Genomic DNA, 15,821 nt, shown 5'->3' with positions numbered 1-15,821 from the left:
ACAGTTTGGCTTGAGTAATGAAAAAAATGTTTGAAAAGCTGAAAAGTCATTTCTTTTTATACTGCTTCGTTAATCAGGAGCCACTTTAAAAAGCTGAATGTAATGGTTTGGCGTGCCAAGGTGGAAAAACATTGTGAGTCAGGCGTCGGGTCCTTAATGCCACCTCCACTGGACCTTTTCAGCTGTAAGTAGGTCAGACTGAAAGTGAGCAGAAATAGCTCAGCCAACTGACTGCCAACAAAGTCAAGTCAGATTAAGTCAAAAAGACTGAGATATTGATCACTTTAAAAAGTTAGACGCAAACCTCATGGTTTGATTCTACAGACCCTGCTATCCCCACAACTCTATCAGAAATCCATACGTATTCCTACATGCTCTCACTGCAGGAAATCATTAAGAGCACCAGATAAAATGATGTGCAAATGTTACTTAGTAAGTCTTCATTCTCATCTGGTGGAAGCTAAAGGAAACTGAAGATGGCTTGCAGATCAGTTTTTGTCTCATATATTGTGCAAATGAAAGCTTTAAATAGGTATTGGCTGAATCTGCTGTTTTTGTAGCAAATGCGATAACGACGAAACGTTGGAAAAGGTGAAGCAATAAACCGGAAGAGAGAGAGAGAGAGAGAGAGGTTTTCATGTTGTCCTTTAAGACATCAATGTTTCTTATACATGGGTTATTTTCTGAGCTGGTTGCAAGAAACTATCTGATAGGATGTAGATAAGGATGAGTGATCTGTCAGAGTGCATAGTCATCTTCTTCTTCTTCTGCAGCCATTACCCGCTCCACCTCTTAATGCACTAGAGTTGCACTGCTCACACAGCACACCCTTCATTAAAAGGAAGATGCAGAAAGCAAGCCAGAGTCCCACTTTTTAAGCTGTACACAGCATTAACATGGAGGACGTTTCTCTTTAGTAATTTATATCAATTTGATGCCAGAGCAAACATGACTGATGATGAATTTATCAGAACATGGAGCTACACAAAAAATGAAGGTCAGCATCACTGACATCCTAGATGAAACTGAAAAAAATATAAAGAATAATATAGCTATAAATAACAATTTACTCTTTAGTTTTAAATTCTACAGATTTTAAGTTGATGATATAAAAAACAAAACCCTAAAACTAACCTCTTCTTTACAATTTTGAAAATCAACCTTCATCTGTTTAGTATGATACAAAGGATTTTAAAAAATGGCAACAGAAGGAAACAAAAGTTGAGCGCACCGGGCAGAAGTAGGAGTTTTCAGTGATGTATCGCGCCACTGCATCGTGACTGGCCGAGGCCGCCATGACCAGCAGCAGTGCATCTCGAGCCTGCTGTCCGATGGCTCCATCCCGGTGGATGAACGGCACCAGCAGGGAGAAGATCAGCAGATTGGTGGAGCCCTGTTTGGCAGGTGCAGCCTGGAACAGCATCTCCAAGACCACCGGCTGCCGAGCCATGGTCACACAAACCTGTCGGGGGTTAAAAAATAAACAAACAGGAAATTATTGGATGAAAAGGTGAAAAATTTCCTGTAAACATTTTTTGCAAATCTCTTATGTTGCTGCTATTTTTCACTTTTCCATTACTGTAAAAATGTCCACTGCTGTTATTGATTTTTTTATTCTCTAGATAGAGAGAATTATAATGTAAAAAAATTGTACCGTAGAATACTCCATTTCTTTATTTTCTTATCTGTTGTTTTTATAAACTTTTCTAGGGTGCACATAGTGTGACCACCTCTGCTGTAACCTTTTGCTGCTGTAACACCACAATTTCCCCATTTTGGGACAATAAAGGAACTTTCTATTCTTCTATTCTAAAAGTAATATCAATAAAAAGCATAGTTACACCCGTTAACACTATCAAGACTAGATCTTAAACATGATGTACAGATTCTCTCCATCTGACTGAGCTTCAACTGTTAAGCAAAAAAAAAAAAGCCAAGGGAGGTTTCACAAAGTAGTGACTAAAGAGACTCACAGATCATTTCAAAATAAATGTAAAAACGACTGCATTTTTTTTTCTAAACTTTATTTGATCCATCATATGAAGCCTAAATACACATCCTGAGGTTTGCGGTTCATATGATGAAATACGGCTGCCAAACACTGAACAAATATAAATAAAAGTCTAAGAAAAGGTTGAAGCAGATAAGGTCCAAGCTAAGTTAATTTAGTTATTTGTGCCAAAATTCTATTTCATATTATTTCAGGAATAATCCGGTGCATAAAAAAAACTCTAAAAAAAGGAAACCTCAAACTACTAACATGAAAACAGTCCTATTAATAACAATAAAAGTATCTGGGTTTTTTTTTTTTTTTTTGCAAACCTGATTAAGCAGCAGTACAAGGCTGTTCTCCAAAGCTAAGGGACAGCCGAGTTCTGGGTCAGCGCATGCTCCCAGCAGCCTCAGCAGCGGGTGAAGTATGGCCGTGTGCTGCAGCAGAGGCTGCTGCGACTGGCCGATCAGCATCTCGAACAGCTTGAGCAGAGCACCCTGACTGTCTGGGTCCAGGCCGCGCCGGAGGTGCCACTGAACCAGGCGCTCCAGGATGTTCTCTGTGACCACCAGCTCCAGTATCGGGCCCATGGGCGGCGCGCATGAGCCGCCCTCCGTGCTCTCCGTGGGGCGCTCCTCCGCCAGCAGACATAACATCTGGTCGGTGTTATTTCTCACAGCTGTCAGGTCGTCGCTAGAGGATGACGTCTCTCGCTGATCCAGAACCCAAGATACCTGAAGAAAATAAAAGCAAATGTTACAAAAAAGTTAATATGATCCTTTGATTCATTATTAACCTCCTCCTAACTTAAAAAAAAAAAAAAGTTTAGGCAAAGAAGTGGGCATTAAAACTTAAAATGCTCGGCTGAGATACTTTTAAAAGAAATGCAATGAATCATCTCAACAGCTGCAGTCGAGCTCAGATCTTTGCATGAAATACTGCGTTATATTGCAGAGCTTCACATGTCCTCCAGCAACAAACTTCACATTAGACCCTAATGTTTGGGTTCTCCACCCTAGCCCTCAGGATTCATCATGTTCTGGAACTGAGTGCCAAAATGTTTTGCCTCCTGAGCCTGACATCAAACCTGCTGCAACCTGTTTTATCCCCCATTCATTTGAGTTAGATGTGTGACAGCGGGAAAACACCTTAAATCACGCAAACAGGACCAAGAGCTGCTGCTTTATGAAGTTAGATTTGTTCCATTATGATTGCAAGCAAAGAACACGCTTTATATTATCATTATTATTAATAAATGGAAATACAAACAAGACACATTTTATAAATTGAAATTTGAAAAAAAAACTTCAGAAATTAAACTTTAAAAGAAGCATTTTAATCAAACAGTGTTACATTGCTTTCAATTTTATTACTTTTTTTGCTGTTTTCAAAGTTGTTGTTTTTTTTATTTACAGATTTTATATATTCAAACGCTATTTTTGTTTTTACTTTTTTTTAAATAGATATATTTATTTCAGTTTTTCATATAAAGTTTTACAAATTGCATTCCAATCTGTGAAATGCAGTTTCATAGATCCCATTCTTTTCACTTCAAGCCAAATACAAACGCTTATAAGTTTGCTTCTCCCTCCAAAGAAAGACCCACCATTAGAAGGGAAGAGAATGTAATCTTGAAAACCTGATTTAAAAAAAAAACAAAAAACGGGGACAATAAAGTCAGTAGAAAAAAAATAAGATTGAAAAAAAAAACATGTTTAAAATATATAATATATACGATTTTTGGGAGGAAAAAACCCTGAAAAATATGAATCTTGGAAAACAACAAACCTACTCTCTACTTTATTTACTTATTCACTTTTTTAAAGTTTAATTTTTGAGCTGCATTTTTTTTCCATTTACAAAATATATTCTTTGTTTGCAATAATAATGGCACAAAATTCATTCCATACCATCTTAAAGGATACGCCCAAACTCTACGTGAGGTAGACACTACAGTGACCTTATTAGGTGATGAGCCGGTAACCTGCATCCATTTTCAACCTGGTTGTGTTATGGCTTCAAAAACAAACCAAGAAAAATGTTTCTATCACAGCAGGACAGAGCAGGGCGAACCAAAAACCGACCCTGGAGAGCCCCCATCCAGCAAATTTAACAAGGGTCGCTCAAAAACAAGAACTTTAAGGTGGAAAAAAAAACATTTTTAGCTTTCAACATAAGAGGTTTCACAACATTATCAAGAACAAGTGTGATGTGTGGAGTCACAGTGAGTCGACAGAATGACTCGGATAAGGCTGGTCATAATGACAGGTCAGAAAAAACCACACCAATGATGAAGCTGTTGAGCTAAAAAAAAAAAAAAATACTGGTGCAGAAAATGATGCTTCAAAAACAAAGAGAAAATTACTGCAGGAACGCTGTGACAAAAGTATTCTTCCCCATAATCTATATTTTAACCTTCTACTTACTTAAAAAAAAAAAAAAAAGCATGTAATGCATGTTAGACAGAGTCGTGGTGTGATAAATTCCTTTCAGTCAGCACCACAGTGACTTCTGTAAATAATTTTTTATTGAACAGACAGCATCCAGTCTAAGGACAAGCTGAAAGAGCAAATGTCCCAGAAGCATTCCGTCTAATGCTGCCTTGGAGCTATTTAAGACATCAAGAGGAGACAGGGCGCTGTAATCCATCAAACCTTTTATTTTGGGGCTGGACTTGAGCCAATCTGGTTGTTTAAGTATACCGGCTACTCAAGCCATCACCAAAACAGGATGAACACTGATCTACCCTCCATCACTGGTCAGATCTATTAACACTTTGACAGAATAACATCTGGAACCGTCCACCATTGTGTTTTTTAGCTAAATATATATAGAAATTTAAAAAAATGGGTTCATCACCTAAAGATACAGAAACACCGGATGACTAGAATACCTTCAAAACCTTTCCCTGTGGTTGCACAAAGACACATTTGGAGATTTCCCTTTGCAAAAAAAAAATAACGGCAATCATGGCATAAAAACTAAAAGAAAAAAAAATATCAATGTTTTAGGTTTTAAAATACAGTACAGTTGGAAAGCAATGAACAGCATTTATGTTTAGCAGGTGGCTACAAGCACTACCTGAGCAAATAGATTAATAAAACTGATAAAATCATCTTGATTAAAGGTGCTATTGTTTTTTTATAGTATATCACACACCTTTATAGCTTAGTGATTTTACCTAAGATAATCATGCTACATCTGATAAAAAATAAAAACGATTTCAAGCTTTGTCCTTATTGTCAAAATGGGTCTATTTTCTTAAAGATTAAGAACAACATACTGAAATACATAAGATTACAATGTACTACTGTATATGCAAGAATATGTAAAGTCTTGCTGGAGGAGCTATATATCCCATCAGTAGAAGGATGTGATGGACTTAAGGCAAAGATTGTGTTAATAAAGTTGGGGAAGCACCACTGAGGATGCTGTAGTATGCATATGGTGCCAATCCTTTGGAGTGTGACACTGTAACAATGACGCATCAACCCCACTGAGCATGCTCATCCGACAGACGTAATGGAAACACAGCGAGGTGCCGGCAAAGAGGCTAAAGCGGGGTCTTTTCTAAAATTTATTGAAAGAGGTTGCTCACATGAAAAGGTAAAAAAAAAAACACAACACCAGTACTTTAGAAAATTCTGCTCTGAGTTCAGTTCAGTTTATTTCTATAGCGCCAATTCACAACGCATGCCATCTCAAGGCACTTTACAGTTCACCAGTTTTCTAAGGAAAACCGGGTGATTGCATCGACTTATTGACGAGAATGCAATCCCTCACACTAAGCATGCTTGTAGTGACAGTGGAGAGGAAAAACTCCCTTTTAACAGCAAGAAACCTCCAGCAGAACCAGGCTCTGTGTGAGTGGCCATCTGCCCAGGCTCCAAGCTCCGAGCCAGCTGCCAAGTCAGAGGATGAAGAGAGCTCATCCAGCCAGTCACAGTCAACAAATGATTGCAGAAGCACAGCTAATATTTCTCTCCAGGACGGGGTCACAGCCAAGCAGGAACAGACGAGGCGAAGCTACTATGAGAAAAAGCAAATTTACACTTTCTCATTGTTGAAATTGACCTATGAATGATAATATTGTACCTAAAAATGATCTAATGTCTTCCTTATGAAATTTCCATCTCTAATCAAGCACAGATACTTCCCATAATCAGGACAAAAGTAATGTTGGAACAAATACAAAAAAGTTAGCTAGCGGCATTCCACCTCAATAAGCAGGAAAAAGCGTTTCAGAGTCTACATTTCCCTGGATCCCCCTACGCCAAGCAAAGCCTAAGATGTGATACACCAAGGTGTACACCCTATGAAATATACCGAGCTAAAAGCCTGATATACACTGACCAAGAAATGACAGGTATATATACAAGTCTATATAGTCCCACATACTTGTGCTTATGGAGCAGACAAATTGACTGTAAAACCTGATTTCTTTTTATAGCTTTCAATTATTTTCTTAAAGTCGCAGGGAAACTGCTGTTCCAACGGTTACAATTCCGAATTCTCCCGAGTGGTGCATGACTTTAGAGGAGTGAATAAAGTGAATGTGATTATCAAGAGGGCAGGATTGTTGTGCCGGAAGGTTCACAAGCAAGTTTGGCTGTGGCCGGTGTCTCTGAAGCATCTTGCTAACCAGTTAACAACTTAGTGCTACTTGGTACCAATGGGAAATTCCATTGGGACCAAGTAGCACTAAATTCGTGACTTAGAAACGACACCATCAAGGAACGCTATGGACAGCGGAAATGAGCAAGAGGAAGTGGTGGATGAGTGTCCTCCATCATAAATGACTTATTTAGAGGAGGAAACCGGGGAGGAAGATGTTGTGGAAGAGGACTTGGTTTGGTGTAGAAGGCTTCCAGCCGTACATGTTTGAGCCCTTGCCTCGCAACGCTGCCAGTTCTGTTAGCTCTACGCCTGCTGAAGACACAGACATCCATCCCCAGGAACACTGGGACGGAACTCAACGATAAAGTTAATGATTATTATTTCTTATTTCAACCATTGCGTATATTAACTGCGACATATGAATCAAGATGCTATGACCAAAAAAATTTGATTGACAGACGGTTGTTATAGAGTGCCTTTATATACATGTTTAAGCCAGAATATTTTGACATTTAAATATGATTTCCCTACAACTTAAACACTCACAAAAAAACAGTAATGTTCATCTTTATATAATCTTGAAATTCATATCTAAACATTGACAATAAGATGCAAACATTGGACATCAACATGTGCATTTCAAAAAATGCTCGCATCAAAGTAAATAAGACAATAGAAAAAAAAAAAAACAGGTTGAGGGTATTGAATAAAAGGTTTACAAAGTAAGTATATTCTTTAGCGCACCTGTCTCCAGTGGTTCTCAAACACCATGAGGCAGGTCTCTGGGTCAGCAGTGCACGGGCTGGAGGGGGCAGCGGAGGTGACGGCGCTGCGGCCGGACCGTGGGTTCAACCTGCTAAGCCAACTCATTCCGAACCCGGCAGGAGGCAGGTGAAAGGTCTCACAGACTCAAATACAAGGGGGAGAAGAAAAAGAGAAAGTCTGAGTACAGAGAAAAAGGGACCGGGACAGAAGGAGAGGGTGCAGGAGGGGGAAAAGATGAGGGAGGGGGAGGCGATTCCAATCGGAGAAAATAGAAGGACGATCCTGGAACGAGCTGTCACTACTGATCAGCGAAGCAAGTTGCTGATTCAGAAACTTTGCTATCCTGTCCTCCCTCTGGACCCTGTCATCCAGTCTGAAGCCAAGACCACTCCATTGCCAATCAGGACGGGTTCGCCACCCTGGGAAGACAAACAAACAAACACTTACTGGTTATCTTTTTCTATATCATCAAAACAAATTCTGATGATGTACAAAGAATCAGTTTAACAAGAATGACTGAATAGATTTTTTCAAACAAGCACATCTCTACATGCACATCAAATAGTATCAACACACACTGTGCATCTGTAAAAACAAGCAGCATTAGATATAGATAAAATAAGATGAACCAAGAAAGATACATTTCTATATTTCTTCTTTATTTTGTTTTTTTTATAAGCCACTTCAGTTAACAGTTTACAAGTGTCCTCTAAAAGAGAAAACTACACCAAGTCCTCCTTTATGTTTACTACAGGAATATCAGCCTGTTACCATTATATCTTTTCTTTATTAATTCATATGTGTTTCACTAATTTGATGTTTAAAAAGAAAAAATTAACTGTGAAAGTCTGTAACTATAAAATTATCTCTCAAATTTCTTAACTGAAAGTTGAAACATGTAAAAAGGTCCGCTCTCAATTTGAGCTTCATGTTTCATGATAAAATGTAAAGGAAGTAGCAACAGAGAAGGAACACTTCATCTCACGCAAATTTTAACCACAATTTTCTTATCAGTAACGTGTTAAGTAAAAACTCTAAATTTGCATAACAGTCTTCACTGGATAAAAAAAAGCACAAAAAATGTCAGTTTTCTGGAAAGAAATGAAGCCTAACCTACATGTTTTTTTTTCCAAGATGCAGTCAATGAGACCTTCTACGGTTCTTTTATTACCCCGTTCACTTGTAAAAGATGAGAATAAGAGGATGGATGGGTTTTCTTTTCTGCCCATCAGCCAAACACATAGATTAGCAGCTCAAACTTGATTATTACAACAAAAAACATCTACTCAAGTAAAGATGAAGTTTTAAAAAGAAAAACAAGAACACGAAGAGGAGAAAACTCAAAGAAATGGATGACAAAGTGGCAGGAAAAGCTGCAGGATTTTCCTTTTTTAAGGAAATATTTGTGTTGTGTGTTTTTAGCCAACCCAAGTGAGTCACTGTTCTTTAAAAACGCCTTTGTAACAACCCGTTGCTGTAATAGCAGCAGCTTAGGGCTCTGTCTCTGCCTGCTTTGCTTTAACCGACATGACCATCCAATCTGACTCACCAGCTCAGACAAACTGGATGGAGCACATCTGGAGTAGCAGTTTCAAAGTCTTTAAACTAACTGGCTTTAGTCCTGGACTTTGACTGGGCCATAAATGCACAGATCTATAGGTTTCCGCTGAGGCTTTGGCTGTATATTTAAGGTTGTCATGTTCTAGGCCAGGGGTCGGGAACCCAAACTGCTTAAAGAGCCATATTGGACCAAAAAATAGATCTGTCTGGAGCCGCAGAAAAGTAAAAGTCTTATATATGCCTCGTATGGCCACACAGGCTCTAAGTGTATTATCCCACTATAGAAAAGGACTATGTGGGCTTAAATATATAATAAGCATTCATGATTAAATGTTTATCCTGGAGCAAATGTCACATAGCAGCATGAGGTGAGGTAGGAGCAGTGAACGCTCTCACTGCGCGCCGCTTCACCGCCCTTCACCATGCCGTTTAAGTTTGTTGTTTGTGTTGGGAGGAGTTGATTGAGTCATGAGGAACCAAGCAGGAACTGACATCCATCAGAGCAGTGTTCTCTAACCCCGAAATCTATATATATTAATATACTTTTAGGATTTGGGGAAAAAATGGAAGAAAGTTCCAATTCCTGCATCAGAGCACTACCTGTTTGATCTGTGGACGGTTTTAAATTCTTGCAACCAAACTAGCAGCAGTAGTGCAGTTTGGAGATGCAATCCACTTCTTAAATCTATCTGTGCTCTCCTCTAATTTATCCAGAAGTTCTGCAATTACCCTTTTTCTCTCACTCCCAACTTGGTGGTCGGCTGCATATTTAGATTGCCTTTCCTTGAAATGCCTTTCCAAATTTTTTCTTTTTATTTTTTGACAACCTCTGATTACAAAGCAAAAATGCAGGCAATCCTTCCGCATTGATAATGAAAGCAAATGATTCGTTCCATTCTTTGAATCCTCTTTTCTCATCAGCCATCTTCCTTTTTTCCTTTTGGGATCCATGGTCTGAGACACACCCACCGCTTTGTTTGCCTGGCGCCGCACCGGTTGCAAGTTATGACCACTGATCTATATGACTATGATGCAAATTATTGTTTAAATGTATTTATTATGCAAATGTTTACAGCATTGGAAAACATAAATAATTTTTGTTTGACCTACTGCACACCATATTAAAGCAACAACAACAAAAAAATCGATTTTCATACATTTTTGAAAAAGCTCCAGGGAGCCGCGAGGGGGACGCTAAAGAGCCGCAAACGGCTCCGGAGCCGCGAGTTGCCAACACCCGTTCTAGACCTAGAACCTTAACTTCCGCCTCTTTTAGGTTTTCCTTCTCCATCAACACTGATCAGCTTCCCTGTCCCTAGTAAAGAGCAGCAGCCTCAGAGAGTGATGCTGTAGCCACAACATGTCGTCCCTGGTAAGATGGGATGGCTTTCTTCGAAACGTCCATCAACTTTTTTTGAGTGCATAAAAATCTCACGCCCTTATTGAGTATTAATCAGTTAAATGCTCCTCTTGCCTGACAGTGTTAATTGATGACCATCATGTTTTGGTAGGTTCAGCGTGGTGTGATACTTTCTTAATGTTAAAAATAAAATTTAAGCTCTCAACATCCACCTCATTTTGGGAAATTCTCGCCTATTTTGCATACCCAAATGGAAAAGCAAATAACTGAGAAACTGTAAGCCCAAATTACATTTGTGATACATTATTGAAAAGCTAACACCTTCTAGTTTCTGAATATATTAAAAATTGGGTGAGTAAAACAGCCCAGGCTGCATCAGTTCAAACATGACTCAATTTTTTTTTTTTTTTATTATCGAAAATAATAGGTAATTTTTGAACAGCAGTAATAAAGACATGCTTTTTCATGTTTGCATTTTGACATGCTGCTATATCTGTTTTAATTGTGCTTTGGTGCTCACTGTGTCCATAAAATGTACTTGGTGGTTGAATTGGGGAGAATCTAAGCTTTCCTAAGATGTCTAACATGTCTATATTGGTAAACATTTTACCGGTGTAATTTTCATGCATTGAGTTATTAGTTGTAAACGCTTTAAATCGGTGGGTTTGGAGAGGTTAAAAAGCCCCCTGTGAAGTTATTCTGAACTAAAGCTACAGTTTCGTCATCCAACCCTGCATTAAACCATCTACTATCTGATGTGTTGTGTGGTTTCCATGAAACAAAGCAGAAGCTCTTTCACAAAACACAAGCGTTTACACCTGGAATAAAATGCACCAACATATTAGCCTAGTAAACTAGCCCCACCTGCCAGCGGTCAAAATCATTTTAGCCTGTGAGTTTGGCCTAGCCTCTATCAATGCCCCAGGCCCTAGAAATGGCAGGCCAATCACAAAGCAGAGATGTGTTTTGAATTTTTGGATGCAAGGCGGGTGGGGTTTTGAAGGCGACGACAAAGCTGCGCGAAGCTGGAGAAAGCACAACAAGGAAGATGGCAACAACTATTGAACAGTAGCATGCACTGCGGCAGCAGCAGCTTTCAATGGAGCGCTCCATTGAAAGTTAAAACTTCTCTGTTCTGTTGCTGTTGTTTTATCAAAGTACGTTTTAAGATCATTTGAGGTGAGAACATTATACTTTAAAGCGTACCTATCTGGTCCATACCGAATTAATGCATAATTAAAAAAAAAAAAATTTCCGAAGTTGAGAGGACCGCGGCAACCAGCGGACCTCCGAGGCTAACGGCAGCCAGGGCCAACCGCAGCGCGTCTGCAGCGGTCCTGATTTGGCATAGCCATGCGTGAAGGACCGCTGGCTCTGATAGTGATTTTTGACTCAGCTTTGGAATCAGTTTAGGAAGGATTAGACTTGGGGTTTTCGTTGAAACATGAGCAGGAAGAGGCTCTACGCTTACTCATATTTAAGAAATACGTATTATGTATTTTACCGACAGGCTGTTTGTTTAACCCACCAGCTTTCTGTCATGCTTACTACGTCACAGTCAGTTGCACTCATTGGTCAGAGCTTTGGCCAATTGGCACAGATATGGTTTTAAAAACAATGAGTTGTTCTCATCAACAATCTTCCGATGTCTCATTCATCGGGGCCGGACTAAATTACACATTTAATCTCACATTTAGTCTGGTTTATCAGGCTACCAGCATATAACAAAATCGTAACAAAAGGGGCAGAAGAGAAATACACTCAACACTTTGAAGATTTTATTTTTTTTAATCAGTTAAATATTCTTCAATCTTTTCTTTTGACTTCGTATTTAAATGTTTGTGTTTGTTAAATCCAACATTACGAAAAGTTAAACGCTGTATTACATTTTTTTGGAACTGAGAATTTATGCCAACAAAGCATCATAACTGGATCCACGTGTTACTTTTAAAGGAACCTATTCCTTTAGTTGGGCTTGAATCAGCAGATCAGGAACCTCCCTGATGAGGCAAGCAGGGTTATAACAGGCTAACGTGTTCATTGTTACAGTGAGAAAAGTAAACACTAAAATAGTTTTGCAATATTTCTTATGGCAAATTACAACATGATGTGGATAAATGACTCATGATTTCTACTTGGGGTCAGACATGAGTTAGGATTTCATCCAGAGTTTATTTACTTTTCCAACAGCAGCTACACACAAATAGATCTGAAAGACAGCCAGGGAAGTATTTGCAATCTTTTTTTTTTCTTTTAATGATTAACCACTCCTTAATTTAATAAGTTCCAACTTATGAGCTCATGCAGAGCACTCTGAAGATGTGAATCGAAACAAAAGATTAAAGCAATACTGTTTTGGCAAAGAGTTGCCCTAAATATTTATCCAAGCAGGTCGGGACATTTAAAGCCCTTCCAAGAATATATTCTGAATGCGGAAATTCAGGTCTTCAGTCTTTTACTTTCAGGTCGCTCACACACAAAGCATCATAAAACAACTTATAAAAACGAGTTCAAAGTGCAGCTACAGTTTCCATTGAAGGGGGGGTGGCGTGTCCTAAAGACCTGATTTCAATGTTGGTCAGACAGCACACCGTTCAACAGATTGTTGTTATTTGTGGAACAATCTGTTATTTTAATCATAAAGAATTGCCTTAAAGTCAAACTCAGGATACACTTAAAGCAATTTTCAGGAATTTCTGTGATTTCATGCACTGGATAAGCCGAATCCTAACAAGTTAGTCTTTTAATCACATTCTTGTCCTTTTGTATCTTTTAACCTTTCTCCATTTTTCTTTTTACTGACGAAACTTCGAAGATAAGATCAGATCCTGCTGTGACAGTTACAGAGGGGAGGCAAGAAGAATGCAACTAAAGAGTCACCTATCTTAATAAATTCACCAAGTTATAAATAACATCTGATTCATGATAGGGCTGCAACTAAGGATTATTTTGCTAACCGATTAACCTGTCCATTATTTTTCTTGATTAATAATCGGATAGTAAAAGGTTATTTACATTTTTTTTTTACAGAATTAAACAAGATTAAGCTAAAACTTTTCCTCCTGTGAAGTTCTGGATAGAAAATATTGACAAACGAAAACATTCTTTTTATCTTTAATGATAAAAATGTATATATTTCTTCACAATTTCTCAGTTAAAGGCATGTTTTAGAGTCTCTATACTCCAGTTAAGGAAGAATTAATTAATAAATTGAATTATTTCAATAATCTATTGCTTACAATTAATGCTTTCAGATCTATTTCTTTACTTAATTTGCTCATGAGTATACTTGAGCAAATATATCAACTAAATGCAATCACGCATGTCCTGCAACAGGGTCCAATTTAATAGCAAATACCTATATGGTGTTATCATCAATAAAAGGCAAATGCTATCTTCCAAATCTGATTTTAAAGAATACTTGTGAGCAAAAACGAGTCAATAAGTTTCGCTTTTACTGCACAAAAAGACAGTCTTGATATTAATTGAATCAAGTGAAACACAAGTGCATCTGTAAGTCAGTTCGTCTTAATACATGTAGCAAGAAATGACGCTTATAAGGTTTTATAAAGTTATTCTTTTAAAACCATCACATGGAGCATACATCATTACTTGGCATATAATATAATAATACATGTAATAATCTTTACTGCATTTGGTTGTGTTTTTTTATGTCTACTTCACTTTAAACGCAAACTTGTGGGAAATGTTTTTTTTTACATATTAATTTTCTAAAGATGCAAAACATACGCACAATTTTATCTTCGAAGCAGATAAAAATCAAAAGTTGAGTATGAAACATTTAAAAGGAAAACTGATAGCATTTTAAACAGTTATCTAACCAATAACATGGGGAAAAAGTCAGAATTCTGACTTTAATCTCAGAACCTGATAGCATTTTAAGCAATTATATAACCAGTAATAGGTTCATGGGTTATAGAGGCGGCTATGAAATGGGGGTTAAAACAGCTCAAATTTAAAGTATAATACCTTTCTGGGCAACACAGGTTCACTTTTGGGTTTAAAACATTAATATAGGCCAAAAAGAAAGCAAGACGACCAGCTAATGATTTAAATTTAAATTATAAACCTTGAGTTTACATCCAGATACTAATGAATTCTGATTATATGCTTTTATTTTTACCTATACAACTGCTGCATATTTGGTGAAATAATGGGAAATGCAAAACAAAAGTCATAGAAACTCCAATTTGCTTTGATTCAACATGGGATTGTCAGGTGAGAACGCAGATTATTGAAGGGTTACTGTTTAGCTTCAGAGTTTAGAGATAACAACCAGAGGAATGTGTGTGTCTGAGTTTCAGGATCAGCAATTAAACCAAGGAGGTAGGAGTTCACAGTCCTACCTAATGCCTTCAGGTCATATGTTCATGTCAGTCACTGCCTATGACAGCAACTCAACACAGATTTTTTTTTTCAATTAAATATATGGATTTTGTTAATGTCTAATATAATAATCAATCTTAACAGGAGGTAGAGGTGCTTCATTTCACATTAATTGGAAAACAATCAATGTAATTCAATTTCGAAATTATCTAGCAACGTTGTTTACATGTAAGGATAACGTATTTATATACATATACACAACAACCATAAAATAATAAATACACGTGGCTATGAAAGTATTAAGGTAAAAAAAAAAATAGCCTAATGTAAATCAGGTCAATAATACACACCTTGTTTTTCTATACAGGAATCCCAGCAGTTGTTGGGAGGAGAAGGTTTCCTTGGATAGCAACCTGCTAGCTTCCAGCTAACGCCTAGCTGTTGATGAATTCCACAATGTCAGGGCAAAAACCGGCAGACGGACCGGAACACAGCGCAGAAAGCAGCGGTGAACCGCTCCACACTGACCCGGCGATGCTAATAGACTAACCACTCCTTCTCTGGGGCAGCAGTGCATCCTGTTAACGGCAGATAAACATCCCATTTGATGATTTCTCAAACAGTCTTCCCTCTCCCGCGGCCATCTTGCTTTAACTCCTCCCACACAGCTTGACTGAGTCACAGCGACGCTGCTGCTCACAGCTGCATGGATTCACAGCGACCCAAACCCAACCGATCCCGTTCACTCTGGTACAATGTGTGCTAAATGGCCCAGTGGAGGAGCAGTGCTGCCACCCCAAGCAAAATTATTATTATTTCTATAGTGCAAACATACAGGATTAGGGCCACTGAAAAAAGAAAAAAACTGATTTTTAAAATGTATTTCAGTTTAATATAGGAAATAAGTTAGAATACTGACTTTAATTTTAGAATTCTCACTCTAATCTCAGAATTCTGACTTTAATCTCAAAATTCTGGCTTTAATCTTAGAATGCTGACTTTAATTTCAGAATTCTGACTTTTTTCTCAGAATTCTGAATTTAATCTCCGAATTCTGACTTTTTTCTTAGAATTCTGACTTTTTCTCAGAATTCTGACTTTTCTCTCAGAATTCTGACTTTTTGTCTCAGATATATGGCTCTAATCTCTGAATTCAGACATTTTTCTCACAATTCTCAC

The 15,821-nt window shown here is 38.0% G+C and overlaps 1 protein-coding gene across 1 annotated transcript in view; it reads right to left on the bottom strand.

Annotated features, from left to right (window-relative positions):
• fam160a2 (family with sequence similarity 160 member A2) overlaps positions 1-15,316 on the bottom strand; it is a 34,526-nt gene extending 19,210 nt beyond the window's left edge. Inside the window, exons 1-4 of the mRNA XM_038297450.1 lie at positions 14,993-15,316; positions 7,355-7,794; positions 2,323-2,727; positions 1,232-1,462 (exon numbers count right to left, since the gene is read on the bottom strand). Of these exons, the coding sequence (XP_038153378.1) occupies positions 1,232-1,462; positions 2,323-2,727; positions 7,355-7,480 (762 nt within the window). The 5' untranslated portion in view covers positions 7,481-7,794; positions 14,993-15,316. The remainder of the gene's footprint in view (positions 1-1,231; positions 1,463-2,322; positions 2,728-7,354; positions 7,795-14,992) is intronic.
• Between the last annotated feature and the right edge of the window lie 505 nt (positions 15,317-15,821).

This window comes from Cyprinodon tularosa, unplaced genomic scaffold, assembly GCF_016077235.1.
Source record: "Cyprinodon tularosa strain WSP-4 unplaced genomic scaffold, ASM1607723v1 ctg388, whole genome shotgun sequence".
In the NCBI taxonomy this organism is placed as follows: Eukaryota; Metazoa; Chordata; class Actinopteri; order Cyprinodontiformes; family Cyprinodontidae; genus Cyprinodon; species Cyprinodon tularosa.
The sequence above is the reverse complement of the archived record's forward strand: the minus strand, read 5'-3'. Positions and strand labels throughout refer to the sequence as shown.